General features: G+C 42.6%; 1 protein-coding gene across 2 annotated transcripts in view; it reads right to left on the minus strand.

The window, feature by feature from the left end:
* The window catches only part of LOC109876513 (uncharacterized), a 37,920-nt gene extending 18,477 nt beyond the window's left edge, over nt 1-19,443 (minus strand). For both annotated transcript variants that reach the window (XM_031794737.1, XM_031794736.1), the window contains exon 1: nt 18,916-19,443. In XM_031794737.1, the coding sequence (XP_031650597.1) occupies nt 18,916-19,260 (345 nt within the window). In that variant the 5' untranslated portion in view covers nt 19,261-19,443. The remainder of the gene's footprint in view (nt 1-18,915) is intronic.
* Nucleotides 19,444-20,541: the final 1,098 nt, after the last annotated feature.

The following is a 20,541-nucleotide window of genomic DNA, read 5'->3' on the forward strand; positions in this document are numbered from 1 at the left end:
GTGTCCAAGGAAGGGCCAGAAGTATACAGAATGGTTTGTTACGTAGAGGTGGATCAGAGCGACATCATTGATGTATACAGGAAAAGAGTCGGCCGATAATTGACCCTGTGGTACCCCATAGACACTGCCAGAGGTCGGACAACATGCCCTCGATTGACACACTGAACTCTGTCTGCAAAGTAGTTGGTGGAACCAGGCGAGGCAGTCGTCAGTCGTCTGCCGATAAGAATACGGTGATTGACAGCCGAAAGCCTTGGCCAGGTCGATGAAGACGGCTGCACAGTACGTCTTTTATCGATGGCGGTTATGATATCGTTTAGTACCTTGAGCGTGGCTGTGGTGCACCGTGACTGGCTCGGAAGCCGGATTGCACAGCGGAGAAGGTACGGTGGGATTCGAAATGGTCAGTGATCTGTTTTTAACCTGGCTTTCTAAGACTTTACATAGAAGGGCAGGATGGATATAGGCCTGTAACAGTGTGTCTAGGGGTCACCCTTTGAAGAGGGGGATGACCACGGCAGCTTTCCAATCTTTAGGGATCTCGGACGATAGGAATGAGAGGTTGAACAGGATGGTAATAGGGGTTGCGACAATGGCAGCGGATAGTTTAGAAAAGAGAGGGTCCAGATGTCTAGCCCAGCTGATTTGTACTGGTCCAGGTTTTGCAGCGATTCATAACATCTGCTGTCTGTTATGGGTGAAGAGAAGCTGGGGAGGCAACGGGGCATGCTTATCTAAGATGGTGAGGAAATTACTTTTAAAAGATTGACCAGAGTGACCAGGCATCCCGAAGGACGGGATGAGGTCAATATCCTTCCAGGATACCCGGGCAAGGTCGATTAGAAAAGCCTGCTCGCAGAAGTGTTTTAGGGAGTGTTTGACAGTGGAGAAGTGGTCGTTTGACCGCGGACCCATAGCTGATATAGGAAATGAGGTAGTGATCGCTGAGATCCTGATTGAAAACAGCGAAGGTGTATTGGAGGGCAAGTTGGTCAGGATAATGTCTATGAGGGTGCCCATGTTTACAGATTTAGGGTTGTACCTGGTGGGGTTCCTTAATGATTAGAGAGAATAGAGTAGATGTCAGGGTCAAAATTTTGATTGATGACCCTATGTGAACTCTATGTGAACCCTATGTAGTGATGACGTGTGCATGTCTTCTGGTCAGGCAAGCCTGGTTAGGTGGGGGCTATGGGGTGAGTAAGGGTCCATTTGACAGGCCGTTAATGATTGATGACCCAAGCCTGATAGACAAGCCTGGTTAGGTGGGGCTATGGGGTGAGTAAGGGTCCCTTTGACAGGCCGTTAATGATTGATGACCCAAGCCTGATTTATGACCCTATGTAATGATTTATGACCCTATGTCATGTAGAAGGGTGCATGCCCGGGGTTGAGTAAGTGACCATGTGTCAGGTCAACCTGTTACTGTTTCTCACGGTTTGGGTTGGTTAAGGCCCCTTATAAAGCCGCTGAACAATACCTGTTTAAGAGTGCACAAGATCTTAAGAATAACCATGGAATTTGGGATCGGTACCAAAGCAGTGATGACTGTAACAACTGAACAGGCCTTCGGGTTGCCCATAGATCAAGGGCAAAGTATCAACCAGCAATATATGATGCGCCAAAAAAACGTTTTTTAAATGTGTATAGAACCCAAATACCGCCAACAATGCTCTGACAGATCAAGTGTTGATGTCTAATGGCCAGCAGTGGGGGTATCGGTTTGATTACCTGGCCTGTAGAGTGACCCTCTATACGGTAGATGAAGGAGAAGAATATACAGACCAGACTGTAGGCTTGGAATATGGTGTTGAAGACTGGTCGGTTTTCGCAAGGTGTGTGTCCTGAACTGAGCCTTATCACCAAGGGGTTATAGTGTGTTCACGGGCCACGAGACCCGTTGGGAAGGTACCCAGGACTCCTCAGGACAAATATTTCACAGGGTGAAAATACAAGAAAGAATGGCCGACCGTGCGGCAGCGTGGAGTTCTATATCGGCACCGAGGCAATCCGAAACCACAAATTAGGGGTGGTGGCCTGACTGGGGATACCGACTGCGTCTGCTTATTCCTTTTAACAGTTGGGATGTACTGGAATTGAAAATGTTGCAACCGTTGGATGCTCTCTTTGTACAGAGCCAACAGCGTCAGAGCCTTGTTCATTTAAAGAAGTGCATAATATATACGAATCGTAAAGATTACGATGCAAAAGAGCCTCAAGAAGATACAGCGTCAGAAGAAAACTAAGTAAGCTGGATGCTTTAACCCCGCCCCCCCAGATACCCCAAGGGCCCTTGTTCTACAATAAAAAGAAAAAAAGCAGACAGTTCTTCATTTCAGCATACACCATGGATCTCCAGACCATCTACGAGGAAGCCACTACGTCATGGGGGCCCGACACTAAAGACTCTATGCACGAAGCCCTACACTCTACGCACCCCTGGCAAGACCCGTGACACCCCCGACATTTACCCAGCCTGAGGATGTGTTGATGGGGTGGCCAGTACTGTTTTTGTGGATACAATCAAGGCCTCTGTAGCTACACTTTTAACGTGGTGATTGGCGAATATATACGAGAAAAATGCATCGGCTGTGAGATCAATCATCCAGCCAGCGTCGTCATCCTTGCCTCTACGACCCTCCTAGATACTACTTTTTCAATCATTTTGAGGAGCTGGTGAAAAAGACTGTGGTCCTGCCGTTTTATACCAGCGCTGGTCATCGCCCTGGAGTCTATGGGTATTGCGCCGTCTATCCCTAGAGTTTACGGGGTAAACCGAAGCCTTCCTACATGAACTGAAGGAGGCCCTCTTCATCCATGAGAAACTCAAAGAATCCGACACAACCCTGGTGGACGACAAACAAATACAGGAAGCTGTGATGGCTGATGTGATGCTTTTCTGGCTCAATAAATCCCAAGAGACCGAGTGACATTTTGTTTATTAGAGCTATGGGTAACTATGTGTCTACGATGTTTGAGCGAATAAATACATTTTTTCTTTTGAGAGACCTTACACATGTTATGCATCAGATTATTGAAATAAAGTGAACAATGTAAAGTTCTACACAACCCACAATACAGGGGTTATTGTAGAGCGTGTGTTAAAAATGGAGCAAATCATGAAACATGTCCGACATACGGGCGAGAGTTTACAATGGTCACATATGTATCAAGGCTTGTTGAGGATTCTGAAGAACTAGAAATAACTTTGGCTAAGATTTTACATTATTTGTTTGAACCACCCTTTAATGTGAATGTGTATCATATTTGTTGTTTATATACTTATATATCAGACGTGTGTGTTTTAAAAATTCAGCGAAACAAACCTGTAAATCTAAACAATATATACAGGGTGTTGCATGCTGTGATTGTTGAGAAAACGGGGACTTGTATCTTGCAACAAATCCTGAATTGTCTGTATACGTAATAATTGTTGCATTCTTAAAATAAAACTTCACAAACTGAAATGTTGTCGTTATATGAAAGTGGCTCATTACAGTTATTGTACCTCAGAGAGGCAAGAAGGATGGCTGAGCAGCTGTTGAAAAACATATATTATAATCCCTCTAACCCCGGGTCTTATGGGGGTAAAGAGCGTTTACAGAGAGCTATAGTCGAAGAAGAAACAGGTAGTCTGTTAAGCGATGCTAAAGTGAATGAATGGTTATCAGAGCAAGATGCCTACACTCTACATAAACCTGTAAGAAAACATTTTCCAAGAAATAGAGTTTTTTTCTACGCATCCATTATCCCAATTTCAGGCGGATCTATGTGACATGCAGTCCCTTGCCGATAAAAATGATGGAAATCGCTACATGCTAACGGTTATAGATATTTTCTCTAAATTAGCCTATGTAAGGGTGTTAAAAAATAAGAGCGGGGCAGAGGTGACCAGGGCCTTTGAATCGATCTTGAAGGCAGGAGGCGCCCCCAAGAAAGTGCAGACGGATGGCGGAAAAGAATTTTTTAATCAAACATTTCAGAAGCTAATGAATAAGTATAATATAGTACATTTTGCTACAGGCTCTGATTTGAAAGCTTCGGTTGTGGAACGCTTTAATAGGACTTTGAAAGAGCGGATGTGGCGCTATTTTACAGCTCACAACACCAACCGATATAAAGACATAGTTCAGGATTTAGTAAACGGTTACAACCACAGCTACCATAAGACTATACGTATGAAGCCCTCGGAGGTCTCTTCGGAAAACTCTTTTCAAGTCTTTAAAAATATGTATGGTTTGTTCCCACTTCGCCGTAAGAAAAAAATGACTTTTAAATTCCTAGTGGGTGACTTGGTGCGTATATCAAAGTTGAGGGGTGTTTTCGACAAAAAATACGAACAAGGCTTTAGCTCGGAGTTGTTTACCGTTACCGAATGTCTGCCACGCATTCCGCCGGTCTACAAATTAAAAGATTATGACGGGGATCTTATAGAGGGATCTTTTTATGAGAAGGAATTACAGAAGGTCCAGTTGGGTAAAGACAAAGTCTTTCACGTGGAGGAGATTCTAGATCAGAAGAGAGAAAAGGGTAAAAAATGGTTGCTGGTCCGCTGGAAAAACTGGCCTCAAAAGTTCAACAGTTGGGTATTGGAGCAGGATGTGGTGGAGGCAACGGGGGTTAATTTAAACCCCTAGTCATGATAACTAGCGCATCATTCGCGTGTACACAGTTGGGCATCATGAACACAGCGGCTTCTACCTGACTCTCCCCAGTAATGCGTCGGCACAGATATATCGTAATAATCAGAGTTCGAAGTATACAACCAATTTTCCAAAGCCTATAGAGTTATCAGAGGCTTGGGAAGTAGGTCTCAGCGAGATTACATACCCCCATAGTTGGTATAATATCAAAGCTAAGGACCGTGATTTTTATTGCAAAAGGTTCTCGGAACCTGCGAAACTTATTAAGCTTAAAAAAGGTTTCTATAGAACCGTCGACAGGATCGTCTCAGAGTTGAATGAACACCTAACCCTGAACAAGATGGAAATATTCCTATTCTACAATCCAATCCATAAAAGGATACAAATCTCAGGGCCTGCTAACGGAGGTATAAAGACCAGCGGTAATTTATCCTACATGTTGGGGATGGGTCCCAATAAATGGACGTATGTGAACGATAAATTATTCCCATTCCCTGCGGATATACATGCAGGCTTTTACAACATATTTGTCTATACCGACATCATAACCTATCAAAGGGTCGGAGACAGCTGTGTGCCCCTCCTGCGAACAGTTCATATAGACGGCAAGGATGGGACATCGTCACTGTCAATTATGACAAGCCGCACTACGTACATGTCAGCAAGAACTATATTGAAAACATTCTGGTTGAGCTTAAAACGGATCAGAACGAAAACATTGAATTTACTTATGGTAAAACGATTGTAAAACTCCACTTTAGACCCACCAAAACCTCTCTACATATATAATAGCTGTATTATATTTATAAACATAATACAAATAAAAGGGTTATGGAGCTCCATCAGCTCGACCCTAACCGTTATGTTTCATACTATGTGGATCAAGTGGGTAATGGACTACCAGGATATCATGGAGCGCCGACAATGTATGGTTCGGGGATAGGAGGTATATTCCGTAACCTCTTCAGGATGGTTTTACCGTTTATGAAGAGAGGCTTCAGCATAGCCAAACCACATTTAAAATCAGCGGCTAAAAATATAGTAAGTGAGGTTGTAGCCAATGCTATGACCCGAAGGGCGTCACCAGAGGTGGAGCATCAAGAAGGCTCGGGGCTTATGATATTGTCTCGAAGGCCAAAAAAGAGACCTCCTGGTTTAAGGCGTAGACCTGCACCTAAAAAGCGTCGGTTAACTGTTAAAAGAACCTCAGTAAGTCAAAGACGGGGTAAAGTGAGGAGGTCTGTACCAAAACAGGCTAAAAGAATACTAGGAAGTATTTTCTAAAAGAATAAGTGACATGGCTCTTTTACATCGAATGTCCTCTGAAGCTATAAAGACAGAACTTGATCTTTTCACGGCACCGTTAACGCAGCATTCAATAGATAGATCCAGTTATGTGGAGATAGCCCCTCTCTCTGCTATTACCGATAACGGGCCTATCGAATTTTTCATACCAGGCCATGGTGACAACTATCTGGACCTCAACAACACCTTGGTGCATTTACGTCTAAAAGTGACCAAAAGAGATGGGTCTAATATTGCAGACGATGCCAAAGTGAGTCTCATTAATTACCCCTTGGCCACCATTTTCTCCCAAGTTGATGTGACTTTGGGTGAACGCCTAATCAGTCAAAGCAGCGCTACATACCCTTATAGAGCCATCATGGAGTGTTTACTAAACTACTCCGAAGACACTCTCAAAACCCAATTTAGCGCCGGGCTGTTTAGCAAGGATACTGCAGGAGCCTCTATGGAATCGACAGACCCTTCCACCGGTGCAAACAAAGGACTAGCGGCACGAGCTCGCTACTGCGCCGAATCTCGAGAGTTTCATTTGCTAGGCCCTATACACTCTGACATTTTCTTTCAAGAACGGTTACTCTTAAATTCGGTTGATTTAAGATTAAAATTAACCAGGGCCAAGGATGATTTTTGCCTGATGTCTCCCCAAGACGGGGATTTTAGTTTGAAAGTGTTGGGGGCAACCCTTTTTATTAAAAAAGTATCTGTATCTCCGGCCGTGCGCCTGGGTCACTCACATGCTTTGATGAAAGGAAATGCCCTTTACCCTCTCCAAAGAATTACCATGAAAACCTTTAGCATACCTGTGGGCAGTAGAATCTGCAGTCAAGAAAACCTATTTCTAGGCCCTTTACCTAGATATGTGGTTATAGGTCTGGTTGATCACGCCTCTAATACGGGCAGTTTAGATAAAAACCCCTTTAATTTTCAGCACTTCAATGCAGAGTATGTAGCGCTCTGTCAGGACGGACGTCAGGTTCCGGCGAAGGCTTTCCAACCACAATTTAATAACAACATATCTGTGCGAGAATTTTACAATCTATTCCTGGCTACAGGGCGACATCTAAAAGATCTCTCTTTACCTATTGACAGAAATGATTTTGCAGAGGGTTACACATTGTATGCTTTCAATTTATCACCTGATGATGACACCTCAGGAAATCTGTCTGTGGTGTCCCAAGGTAACCTCAGGCTGGAAATGCGTTTCCGTACACCTTTAGCCTGTACAGTTAGCATGATTGTTTACGCATGCTCTGATTCAATCTTGGAAGTGAATGCCCGAAGACAGGTCTTAGTGGATTATTATTAAGGACCTTTGAACAAAGACATGAATACCCAAGAGTTGGACGGGCTCATGAGCCGCTTGATTGGAAAACAATTTTGTGGAGTGTTGGCTTGTGATGAATTACCTATGGAGATATGGTCTGAGAGGCCTGCAATGTTTATTGTCAATACCCATCCTAAACACATGCCTGGTGAACATTGGCTAGCTATGACATTAGAACAGGAAGGTGGACGAAAAATCTCAACTTTTTTTGATTCCTATGGCTTTCCCCCCGGTTTTTCACATTTCCCTAAATCTATTAAAGATTTTTTGACCCTAAACGGTACAAAGATCTACTACAACATCAAACAAGTGCAAGATAACCTTTCCACTACATGCGGTCACCACTGTGTATTTTACCTGTGCCAAAGAGCCCGGGGAGTTTCTTTTGAAGATGTTATGTCTCTTTATAAGGATGATTTAAGAAGTAATGATAACCTTGTATCTTGTTTTGTTAGAAAATATCAAAAGTGTTCAAATGTGTGTCCTTTAAGAACGCGTAATCAAGGCGTATGCTCACGTCATATGTTTCAAGAATGCCACAAATGTTAACTTGCTTATTTTTCAAATAAAAAATTTATTGAATTTAATCATAGTCATTCAAAAGTCATTTTCAAAAGTCTAACCACGCCGAGAGATCGGGTTTAGGAAAAGGTCCTGAGACGTTCATGGGAGTAAATGAGTTAGCATCATCGCTTTCATATGGGGCCGGTGTCGTTGGGGCATCTTTAGGGGTGCTGTATCTCGTTGAAGGCTTTTGTTTTAAAGCTTGAATCTGTTGACGAAGCTTATGGTTGGGTACACCGGAGAGGGGGATGTTGAGGATTGCCAGGGCCTTAAGAAACTGACGCCAGCCGGGAGGCCTTCGGTCATCAGCAACCTTGTGGGCAGCCGTGGTACTTTTAAGCAAGTCCTGCATATGGGACCCCCTAACCACAGAGCCCTGAAGGATAAACTCTCCAGAGTCGTTCCAAGCAGCTATCCCCTTTGAGTCTTTTATCTTGTTCATAATGTATTTAACATTCTTCCTGTTACGTAAAGGCACATGTGTCAGTAGGTCATGCATAACTTTATCTTCAAATGGCATTTGAGCTTCACCCGACATATTATCGCCACTAGGTAAGATCGACGGTACAGGCCTTACAGGGGCATGGCTATCGTTAGGTTCGACATCTGTTAAAGGGTCCGGTAGGGAAAGGGTTAAATGGTTAGTCTCTCTCTCCCCTTGCTTTACCCGAGTCAAATACCTTTGCATTAGGTTTGTGTATTTTTGAATCTTATCATAGGGGTTCAATCCTTTTCGGTTCAAAACATCCTTCATGGCCGTATCCAAATCATTTTCCGCTGTTTGTCTGATATCTTCAGGACCCTGCATTTGTTTTTTAAGTCTATCCAACTCTTGTTGAGGCACCAAGTACATTTTAGTGGCCATCACACCCACGTGTTCAACCACCACGTCTGGCCGCAATAAGGCTGGTGATGAAGGGCACGGCTATACTGAGTAAAGGTAGAAGAAAACCCCCAGACTGTTGTATACTATGTCTTTTCTTTTGAAGACTGGCCCTTTTATTGGCAAAGAGTTTGATCGCTGTCTTTTGTCTCCTTAATTTTTTCAATTGGTTCAGGGTGAGTGGAATGCGTCCTTTGAGAAGATTCAAAGCAATCTCACATAGGGCTAATATGAGATCTGAAGAACAGCGACCCAAGATGGCCTTCCGTTCTTTAGCTGTAGAACCTACTAGCCTTCTCAAGAGGGGGAGGTTTCTTTTTAAACGCAGAGACATAGCGTTTACTTTTTAGGAAGGTATGCAGCAGGCCTCTCCCCCGGAAACAGCCCTGTACGTAGCCTAAGGTGTTCTGGAGTATTTGCTTTTAAATCCACGATTAAATAAGAAAATGGCTCTTTGGTAGCGTCCTCATAGCTCTCCATAAAGTATGATTTCCGTCCAGGGTACATCTGCTGAGCTAGAGTGCTAATTTGCAGTTTATCTCTAGGATTTTTAAACAATACCATGTAGTTGGCATTCAAGCTAATGGTCCGACTATTTTTACCTTGGTGAAACACATTCTGGACCAAGTAAAGCACGGACAGGTTTCTATGATGAGTATATTGGGTAAAAGCTCGTGCAATTTCAGGGTGTTCGCTACCAGCAAATAGCATATCGTCCAAAACCAGCAGATTATTTACATGTGGGGGGAGAAGTTCATCATCAGACAGAGAATCGGGTATTCCTTCAACAAACTTGATTTTTATTGTCTTCAATAATTCATCATACAGAGGTTGGTAACATGAATAACACCATACAATATTGTCAGGCTTTTGAGATAACACATGTTCAGAATTCTCTAAAATACTTTTTACAAAAAAAGTTTTGCCACTGTTTGAAGGGCCGGCAATTAATGCTGAAAAAGGCAATTGTAGCCGGGGGTCAAAACCCTCGACAGCAGTCATAATATCTTAAGCTTTAAGACACACTGGGGCTTGTAGCATAAGTCAGTAGCCAAAGGGCAATGTGGTACCGTCAGGCAATAGCTGTCTCTTGTCATAGACTACCCTGAATCTTTTAGTGAGTGGTGCGTTTCTTAGATGGAACCCCTTTTTATCCCTCACTATTTTGTTGTAGGAGCTCAAAATCTCCAAGTCACTATTCTTGTCCTTTACGAACCCCTCGACCAAGCGCGTGATTGATTCCAAGTTTACACGCGGTGCATTTTCATAGTTTTGAGTCACGCCTTTGGCTTTCAACACCACGTGATTGGCTTTAGTCCTAAAAGCATAGCTTTTTGGACCACATGAGGACCATTCTGTAATATGGTCACCCTCTTCGAGTTCACTCGTTAAACCCCCAAGATAGTTGCTAAGTGGGGGGGTCCAATCCCCCGGTTTGCTTACATAGACCACAGAGTCTGTGTCGTGGTAAAGAACCCGCCTCTGAAGCTGTTCCATGAGGGTGTACAGTTCAAGGCGGCCATAGGCTGTGGTAAATGCTGCAAGAAACACATTTACATTACCCGGGGGTAGAACCCACTTTTGGTGGCGCCTCCATTGCACCAAGGCAATGTCTTGACTCAAGAAGGAAAAATGTGAAATTTCGTATTGGTCCGAAAAAACAAATTCCAAAAATTCTTCGGGGTCTTTAATGATCGAAGTTGTTAGCATATTGCATCTCTGCGCTAATTTCCCCCAAAGGGAGTTCAAGTACAATTTCGACACATTTCTTTTGGTTTTGTTGACCTCTATTCTGTCAGGGTCAAGAAGTATGCCTTCTCTGTCATGGTAGTCTTGAATGTACTGGTCTTTACTTTCTTGATCTGTGACCGATGCAGGATAGCCTGAAGCCATCTGCTTGCATCTCAAGAAGGTTTTGATGTACTCTTTAAAAAGTGTGTCTGATTTCCTGGAAAAGTTCCACACTTCAAAGATTTTGGCCACACGATACCCCTTCTCTAAAGCCTTAGAGAATTCTACAGTGACCCATACACCGGTCAGGGCTCTTTCTTGATCTGTGTGATCACAGGGGTTTTCCTGGTTGTGGTTTTCACAGCATGTGCGACAAAGGGGAAAGAAAAGTTTTCCTTTAGGACCCTTGTAAGGCAACACAGGTATAAACAGCCCCCTAGGAGGGTAGACAGTCGCTTTGATTAAACCAAAATAATTTTGGGGTTCGTCAAAGTCGCTGTGAATAATTTCAGGATGCCCTATAGGATAGAATGAGGAACTCATTACATGAGGATATAGGGATGTAAAATCTACATAGCCTATTGTCTCGTCGGGTTGAGCTACATAACGCAATGTCAAAGCATTGGTCCGGCCTCCAAACAAGGCCTGTCGCGGTTCCAGGGGCTCTGGAGGGTCATAATGGGTAAGGAAGGCCTTAACACTAGGATCTGCCTTTTTGAGGGCTGTCCATTCGTGCTCCCACAAAACCACAACTTTTAACCCGTAAGTAGCCTTTAAAGAATTCAGTTTGTCTTGAAACTCTTGGTACATTTCCCCAAAAGTCTTTTGGGTTAGGACACACAAGGTGTGGGGGACAAAGCATAATTTACAACCGTGGAAGAAACAACCGTTGTACTCATACACTGTCTCAACCCCGTCAATCTGTGTGTATCCATCTACATGGTAAGGCCCAAAAGCCTTCTCCCCCCGATTCAAAGCATGTTGGATAAAAATATCTTTATCCTGGGCCAAGTACTCCAACCATTGAATGGAACCACTAGAGTAGGCCTTGAATTGGCGTCGGTAGTTGTCTGGCGATGGGATAGCTATAGATTCAGGAGTTAGATAGTGTGTACGATAGGTTTTCATGCACGCTGATGCAATAGTTGTACAGCTCCAGGGGTCAATGCCCGCATCTTTGATTACCTCTTCTCTGAATCTGAGGCATCCTTCACGAAGTATAACAACGTCATTGTCACAGTATGATTCCATCTCTTTATGGAAATCAAAAGTGCCATGTCTTACGGTCTCGTACCATGTCATGAATCTCTCACGCTCTTTGGGAGACATTTGATCACACCCGTACATTTCGGGGGCTGGATAAGATCCTATATAATGTAGATTCTCCTCAGATGTGAAGAAATGAGGGAAATAGCCTTTGACAGAGTTTTCAAAACCCAAGGCCTCTGGCATTTGAGCCAATCTCATGGGTAAGAAGCTTAAGCTGTCAATGTATCTCTGTTTGAAGGCGGGGTCAACAAAGCATAATATTTTACTCCCTTGAGCTATGACACTGGGTGCCACGCCTTGCTGTATCAAAGGGTTCAGAAGCAGATAGGAGTCATAGGCCCTAGCATTGTGAGCTATAAACGTGAAGTTTCTGTACTGGGCTTTTCTAAAATGTTTTAGAAAGAGTTGGGCACAATCGGGTCCCTCGGCCGACCATTTTTCACCCTTGAAAGTCATGGTTGACACAAAAATAGGCAAATGAACCCCTGATTGCTGAGTTGTCTCAAAATCATAAAACACATATTTCTCTGTATGTTCATCTTCAGCCAAGGGCTGAATGTAACACTCATGTGTTACTTCTTGAACTGCTTCCGCGTCTCTGCTTTTCAAAGGACCTTTACAGATTGGGCAGTGTATAATTCCACAAACATGAGGTTTAGGGCTATCTATTTTAAGGTTGTAATTGCAATGACATTTTGGACATTTCTTGTTAATGTCACAACTGCTTACAGATTTACATGCCTTGGGATGCCATGTTTCAGTTTTGTGTTTTTCGTAACAGTAGGCCGAACGACATGTGCGGTGACAATCCGCACAGGGGGTCAAGTTTAGCGGCTGCATAGGGCAATGTTTATCCAGACATACTGAACAGTTGTAACGGCACGAGTGCCCCCCCATGCGTGTGTAGCCGGTATGACAGGCTGGACAGACATATGGCGCGCCTAAAAAGGCTGTGATGTTAGTTACGGCATAGTAATGCTCATTTTGCACATAAAAGTACATAGTCTTAGGATGTGGTTCGGGTATATTTTGGAACTTGAGGAGAGCGTCATTAGCCCTACTGTGGTACAAAACCACAATCTTGATGTTCAGAAAGTTTTCAAATTTGACTATGTCTGAGAAAGCCACAGCATCCTGTATACCGAGACCCACCGCAGTTTGTAGCTCGAGAGCTTTATGTAACGCGGCTTGATCCGTACATCCGGGGCTGAGTAAGTGGGCCAAACCTATGGCAAAACATAGCTTATTACCTGGATTGTGAACGTTTATGAGATAGGCCCTTTTATTGCTTATGATTTCGGACTGCATTAAACTCTCGAGCTTTCGTCTCTGACCCCCGCCCCCTTGTGGTTGGCGTACTAATTGTACTACAAGTTCGAGGGTCCTATCTGCTAGCACGTTTAAATTTGACTGTACAAGGCGTTCTAGCAGTTTAACAAATTGTTCAAGCTCTGCTTCACCATTCTGTAAAATAAGCGAGACCTTGCTCTGTAGACTGTCTCCACAAATTTCCAACTGTAAGAGATCCCTAGGTTCGCTATAATCTCTGATCCTCGCTAACAGTTCATTCAAAGTGTCCATAAGCATTACGTAAAACACAGCATATTCCCGAATCTGACCCCCCCATGCGAAATTGAAAAACTGGCGAACCTCAATATTGTTGAATTTATTTCGACGCAAAACATGTACACTTCGATCAAGACCTCCCCCCTCCAGATTTACTAGGCAATTGTCCAACTGTTCAAAAACATCGTATTGGGTTTCAGACTCTTCGGACATTGGTGTTAAAGGCTGATTTATAGGTGTCTGGGGTGCCGAATTAAACCTAGCGCTCTCGTTCTGTACACTGATCTCAAGACCGCCCCCCTCCAGATTTGCTAGACATTTGTCCAACTGTTCAAAAACATCATATTGACTTTCAGACTCTTCGGACAATGTTGTTAAAGGCTGTCTTAGAGGTGTCTGTGGGGCCGAATTAAACCTAGGGCTCGCGTTAAGCTGGGTAATTAGAGATATGATGGTTTCGGGAATCTGTGTTAACATGTTTTCCTCGGAAGGCCCTGACTCATTCATACGTGTAATAATGTCTATGAGTTCGGAGGGAATCTGGGATAATAGATTTTCATCTATTGTCATTATGTCAATTACCCCCGAATCATTCATATGGTTAACTATATCTTGGAGCTCTGTAGGGATCCTGGCTAAGAGTGTTTCAATTGTCTCACTTTGGTCTATAGGGGGCGCCATCTGTCTAATTAAGGATGTGTGTGTGTGTGTGTTTACATGTGTGTTTTTTAACGGCGGTATTTGCTTGTTTTAGCCCTAATGTTTTTTAACATACGGGGTAGCTCGCTACGCCAGAATGACACATCCTGATTGTATTGATGCTCGAGTAGAATACACATGCGCCTCTGGAGTAGAGCCTTTCGTGATTTTAAACCCAGGGTAAACGCTTTGAAAAAACGTTCTTGGTCTATTTCAGAATCTGCTGTTTCCCCCACAGAATTGGCCGATTCAAGAAGGTTGGCAGCTTCACAGAACATCAAATCGTCTACCTCAGAAATGTCATTTAAATCTTTGACATCATCAGGTTTCTCTGGTGTCTTTGGAGCCTCCTCGGGGATGCTTGTCTGGGCATCCTCCGATGTTTGTGCGTTGTGTTCATAAGCCGGTGAGGAGTCTGAAATAAAAATAATACATACACAAATAGGTTATTAACCCTAAAATATGTTAAAAATGCCAAATACATTTCAGATATAAGCCTATATATTAACAATACATTAATTAAATACCTCGGCTTTTTTGACGAGGGCTGTTCTGAAGAAGCTCTGAAACCAAGGGCTGTTGTGTTTGTTCAACCTGTATTACAACATCTGCAGGTCCGGTAGATGGGGAGCCTGAAAAAACAAACAAAAAAACAGCATTAGGCCTTGTTTTAACATATTCCGGCATAAAAAAAAATATATAAATATTAAAATAATAATATATATAAATAATAATATATAATTGATTCATACCTAGTCCTTGGAACGACGTCTCGTGAATATCGGCCAAGTAGAATTGTTCGGGTGAAGCGGAACTGTGGATCTGAGCACTAATTATCCTTTGGTGTTTAGAAATATGGGGGACAACGTTGTCCTGGCCAAGGGGAGTTGACCTGCCGTTTAAAGTCTCTGTTCGCTGCTTTTGGGTAAATACATCCTGGGAGTAGGGCAGAATTGTCTCGTAGTCATATGCTTCGCAGAAACCGTTCAGGCTCCATAGGGCATCGTTTAACCTTCTAGGCTTTAGGTCCTCTGTAAACATATAAAATAACTTTTAATATAAGATGCCCACACTTTTTGTTTTTAAGGTATAAATATTTTTATGTATGGAATTCTTGGAGCTTACTTACGTTGACAATTCAGGGCAGGCGTTTGTTTCGGAGACCCATGGGATGATTCGAGCTCAGTTATACCTCGGAGTATCTGCGTGAATGCTTCAGAATCTATAAAACATTCGACAATATTAAAGCTATAATCACTTTAGCTAATATTGCCTTGTTATACGGTAAGCATACTGATCCTAATGATTGTTTAATATTTCTATAACATCCCACGCTTTTCAAACAATTCCCCAACAACAACCAAATCTAATAAAGATTTATTTCAAGAACTCACCTTGTGATAGATCCATTAGACTTTTTTCCCCGATTATCTTTTTTAACGCTTCAGTCCGATAACGATTCTTGGAGTTTCTGGAGGTGCTGTTTGCATCGGAACTAAAACGCTGCTAACATTGCCCATGGTTTCTAGCGCTTTTGTACCCTACGACCTAGAGAAAAACCCCTGAATGATTTTTTTACATAGCATTTGGGGTTTGTCGTTTTTTTTTTGGGCTATACCCCCGCCCATGGTATATTTGACACATTTCAAACACATGGTATTGGGTGTGTCTAAACATTAGGATCCTTTTGGAGCTTCTAAAATCTCTGGGGTGCTAGCACCTAGATGCATGGGGTGTGTTGTTCTCGACATCGCTGGGATGAATGACTTTTTAGCCCCCCTAAAAAAATAGTTTTATGAAAGGCCTTTAAGATTAGGAGTCGTAAGACACAATATTATTGTTGGGGGGTAGGCATCTGTTTTGCAGGCTAGTGTAAACCTTGGTTTCAAACGACCCACCAGGCATGCATGGGTATTTTTTTAACAAACAACCCGCCCCCCTTTTTCTGTTTTTGAAACACACACACACACACACAGCCACTACAGAAAACTCCCTCACGCACATGCGCGCGCACATGGCTTTTTCCGCAAGATTTTTCTCAGGGACAGACTGCGCTAAGAGTGAACAAACGCGAGAGTTCATAACGTGGTGAGATTCTGATTTTAAAACCATTTATTTCATTCAAAATATTTAGTACATACATTTTATATCGTTACATTCTTAAGGTATTTTACGATGCCTTTCTTACAGATCCTGGGAGCTTATGCAACCAACCGCCATTGTCCGTGTCGAGTTCACCCTCAAAAGGCAAGGCTCTCTTGCTATGTCCATCAACACATGGTAAGTTTTCACTCCAGGGGTAGATCCGCCGTCGGGCCTTTTGGTCTTGACTCTGTCTCAAGGAAAGCCTCGCCCAGCGCTTTAACTGTTCCCCATTTTGGAAGAGAATGTCCAGCTTATTCATAAGTGTTATGAAAATTGGATAATCCACCCATTTAAAACTAAACACAGGAATAAAAAAGTTTACATGTTTGCGGGCTCTGGAAGCTACCGGAGAATTGACAGACTTTGTAGCATTAGCCTTATCATAAAGGTCACAGGCTAAAATTGTCACTTTGTTGTCAGGGCTATAGTCCATTGAAGCAATTCTTAGAGCCTTGAGATCACTGCGGCCGCAGACCTGTTCTTCCAACGCATATCCTGGCACATTTGTAACACTTAGGACCTGTTCAATTTTACAAAGAGCCAGCCTGATGTTTAGCCATTCTCTCATCCCCAGAGCCGGGGGAAAACTCCCAGGTTTTGCAGGATAAAGGGGTTTGGGTCCACGGTCTGTGAATATCTTTACCGTAGAATCCTCCGGGTGGAATATGTAAGACATGTGGCCCTCACTCGTCCCCAAAAATCCTTTAAAACATTCTGGAGCTTCACACAGAACTTCTTCAAGGCTTTGGTCACTGGGTTCATGACAAGCCGAGCATAACATCCCTAAAATTGGCATAGGTGTCATTTTTGTTTAATATTCAGGGGGGTTATCATGTACAGTCTTAAACAGGTATTGTTCAGCGGCTTTATAAGGGGCCTTAACCAACCCAAACCGTGAGAAACAGTAACAGGTTGACCTGACACATGGTCACTTACTCAACCCAGGGCATGCACCCTTCTACATGACATAGGGTCATAAATCATTACATAGGGTCATAAATCAGGCTTGGGTCATCAATCATTAACGGCCTGTCAAAGGGACCCTTACTCACCCCATAGCCCCCACCTAACCAGGCTTGTCTATCATGCTTGGGTCATCAATCATTAACGGCCTGTCAAATGGACCCTTACTCACCCCATAGCCCCCACCTAACCAGGCTTGCCTGACCAGAAGACATGCACACGTCATCACTACATAGGGTTCACATAGAGTTCACATAGGGTCATCAATCAAAATATTGACCCGTGACATCTACTCTATTCTCTCTATGATTTGTGTGAGATTGAGGGCATCTAGCTTAGATTGTAGGACTGCCGTGGTGTTAAGCATATCCCAGTGTAGGTCACCTAACAGAACGAACTCTGAAGCTAGATGGGGGGGGCGATCAATTCACAAATGGTGTCCAGGGCACAGCTGGGAGCAGAGGGGGGTAGATAGCAGACGGCAACAGTGAGAGACTTATTTCTGGAGAGGTTAATTTAAAATAAAAACAATTCAAATAAAAGTATTTTAGTTGGGCTACTGTTGTTCGCTCAACTATCTTATTGGCACCAGCGGAGAGTGTCAGCCATATCCCCGGTACTGCACATATACACTATCACCGTCACTCTATTTCGTGAACTGTATTGTTGGTTAAGGGCTTTGTAGTTGGGCTACTGTTGTTCGCTTTAATTAAGCATTTCACTGTCTACACCTGCTGTATTCGGCGCATGTGACAAATAAAATGGTATTTCTCATTGTTGGGTCAGTGCGACTGTAACAGATGTGAAATAGCTAGCTAGTTAGCGGTGGTACGCGCTAAATAGTGTTTCAATCGGTGACGTCACTTGCTCTGAGACCTTGAAGTAGTGTTTCCTCTTGCTCTGCTTTTGTGGAGCGATGGGTAACGATGCTTTGTGGGTGTCAGTTGTTGATGTGTGCAGAGGGTCCCTGGTTCGCGCCCGGGTATGGGCGAGGGGACGGTCTAAAGTTATACTGTTACACGACTTCAAGTTTGTTTTTGTCCAGTTGAGACTAACGTCATATTCTATTTGAGTCTCCCCTTCTCGTAGGACCTATAATATGGACAATGTTTTTACTAATATGTTTGTCAGTATCAGCAGAGTAGGCTACCCTGTCATTTATAGTATTAAAAAAAAAAATCTACTAATGTCTCCAGTCATATAAAGTGTAGTAGGGTTGATGGATTTTTCCTGTGCGAATAAAGACGTGTATCTGATGTAACCTTAGGCCTACTCTATGCTATACGTCCTCAGACATGCATTGAACTGTCTTTTTTTGCCAACAGTGATTGAGTTATATGATTAGCCTAAATTATGACTATCCAATCTACTCATCACATTACAAATAGGTGGCTCCCTTACACAAGTATGCAAATGTGATGCACGGAATGCTTTAATATAAAAAAGGTAAATGTTGATGCGCAGGTTCGGACTTAACTTCTCTGGCACTTCATTATTAAAAATATATATATCGAAGCCAAATCCGACGAAGTGACTGTTCGTTTGGAAGACCGAGCAAAGAAACAAGTGTTGCCTTGCAGCCAACTACTGCACAATCTCTTGCTTTTGCTCGTCGTTGCCTATATTTAACAGATGGAACGCAGTTCTTCTTCGGTGACGTTATGGCGAACTACACGCAAAATGTATTATCGCCACCAACAGGATGGCGTGAATAAATTAACAAAATAAAATACTATTTTAAAATGGTGGTTGTCATAATACATAACTAAATTAGCCAAGTGTAGCTAGCTATAGTATAGTAAAATTGAACACATTGAATTTACCCGGTTTATCTTCATCACTGATGATGTTCTTGACGTTATGTTTGGTTGGTCAGAAACAGAGGTTGAAATGTCAGGCTTCACATGCACCGTCGGCACAGCACATGGTTTCAGTCGCAGTCTCATTCCGAATCCTGCCTTCCACTGGTTATAGCCATCGAAGTCCTCCGGGGTGAAATGAGCACCGCATACAGTAGTGGCCGTGGTTCCCTTAATCCAATCCACTCGCGTCAACCGGACAAACCGATCCCACTTCAATGCGATCTTTTCATCTTTGGGCCACAAATGAGTCGTAACCCCGTCCTTGTGGGTATTACTGCACCCAGCAACAACACACTTCCTTGGCATATTTAACTTGTTTTAAAGCTGTTGGGTGAGTTTATTAAAACTCTTTTGGGTCTTAAATTAAAACTACTACTCGCTCGACTACCAAACGCACAGGACAAGAGGGTTGCCAGGTTTAGCTCAAAAATGGGGACTAACTTAACTGTCGAACTCATGCCTACTCAAAACCCGCCCTCAAGGCCTGACAACTACCCCCAGTTTAACAGTAACCAGAGGTGACACATTTATCCAATTAACCCTTGTTTCATAACGTTATCGAGCCAATTAAGAAGGAATATCGACACAATTTGTAAGAAGCAAAATTCTGTTTTCCATCCAAATAATAATGATTGCAAGCTAACGTAACTAATAAAGACATTGTAATATGTTGCAAGAGAAAATATAATTCGCCTTTATTAAACTCGGCAGATCATTTTCATAAATGGATGTCGATTTAACTCGTGTAACTTTTATTGTAAATAAATCCCTTTATGCGCATGTGCATAACTATAGATACATCCAACAGGATGAGTTGGACAGGGGATGTCAAAATCTCTGCAAAAAACAATTGTTCGATTTAAAAAAAAACTCGTGTTAGGCTATTTTCTGACAATTGTGCCATTATGTGTCAGATGTTACGACTACAAACCGTGATAAATCACCTAATTGTGCGATTGATTTGTAATTTCAACAGGCATAGGCTAGGCATTCTCACTCAAATCTAGGTTTATGACTGTAATTCAATTGTGCCATTGTTTAGTTAGCTAGAAGCTAGATTTTAAAAAATGATTTCGTTTTTTTTGCCCTATTCTCGTTTTAGTAATTCCCTTCATAAAAACATATTTATTTAGGTCTGTTTTAATTATTTTTTTGCCAATAAAATGCAAGGGACTGGTTTACTCATTGCCTATAGCCCCTGGTAGTTTACAGTAGAATTGGCAAGATGTAAAGTGAACTATTTAGCCGTTTGCTTTGTTCAAATTGACAGACTCATTTATTCAACATGAATATTGAGGCCATTTCGAGGTAAGAAGTGCTTCTGTTGCCCAATAGCCTGCTGGAATAGCTTATATGCAATCACCGAATCATATATTCATAATATGGATATGAACTGAATAGGCCTACAGCTAGTGTTTTTTTTAAAACCTGTAGCCTAATCTGACTGACTGTTACAGTCAATCTAATGTATTCTAACAGCTGATCAGCAATTGCAATAGAACTGTGACCATGATCACAAATAACTTCCAATTTCATTAACTAAACATGGCCATTCATGATTGCATAAGAACATATAGGCTATTTATT

Source organism: Oncorhynchus kisutch, linkage group LG17, assembly GCF_002021735.2.
Source record: "Oncorhynchus kisutch isolate 150728-3 linkage group LG17, Okis_V2, whole genome shotgun sequence".
NCBI classification, from domain to species: Eukaryota; Metazoa; Chordata; class Actinopteri; order Salmoniformes; family Salmonidae; genus Oncorhynchus; species Oncorhynchus kisutch.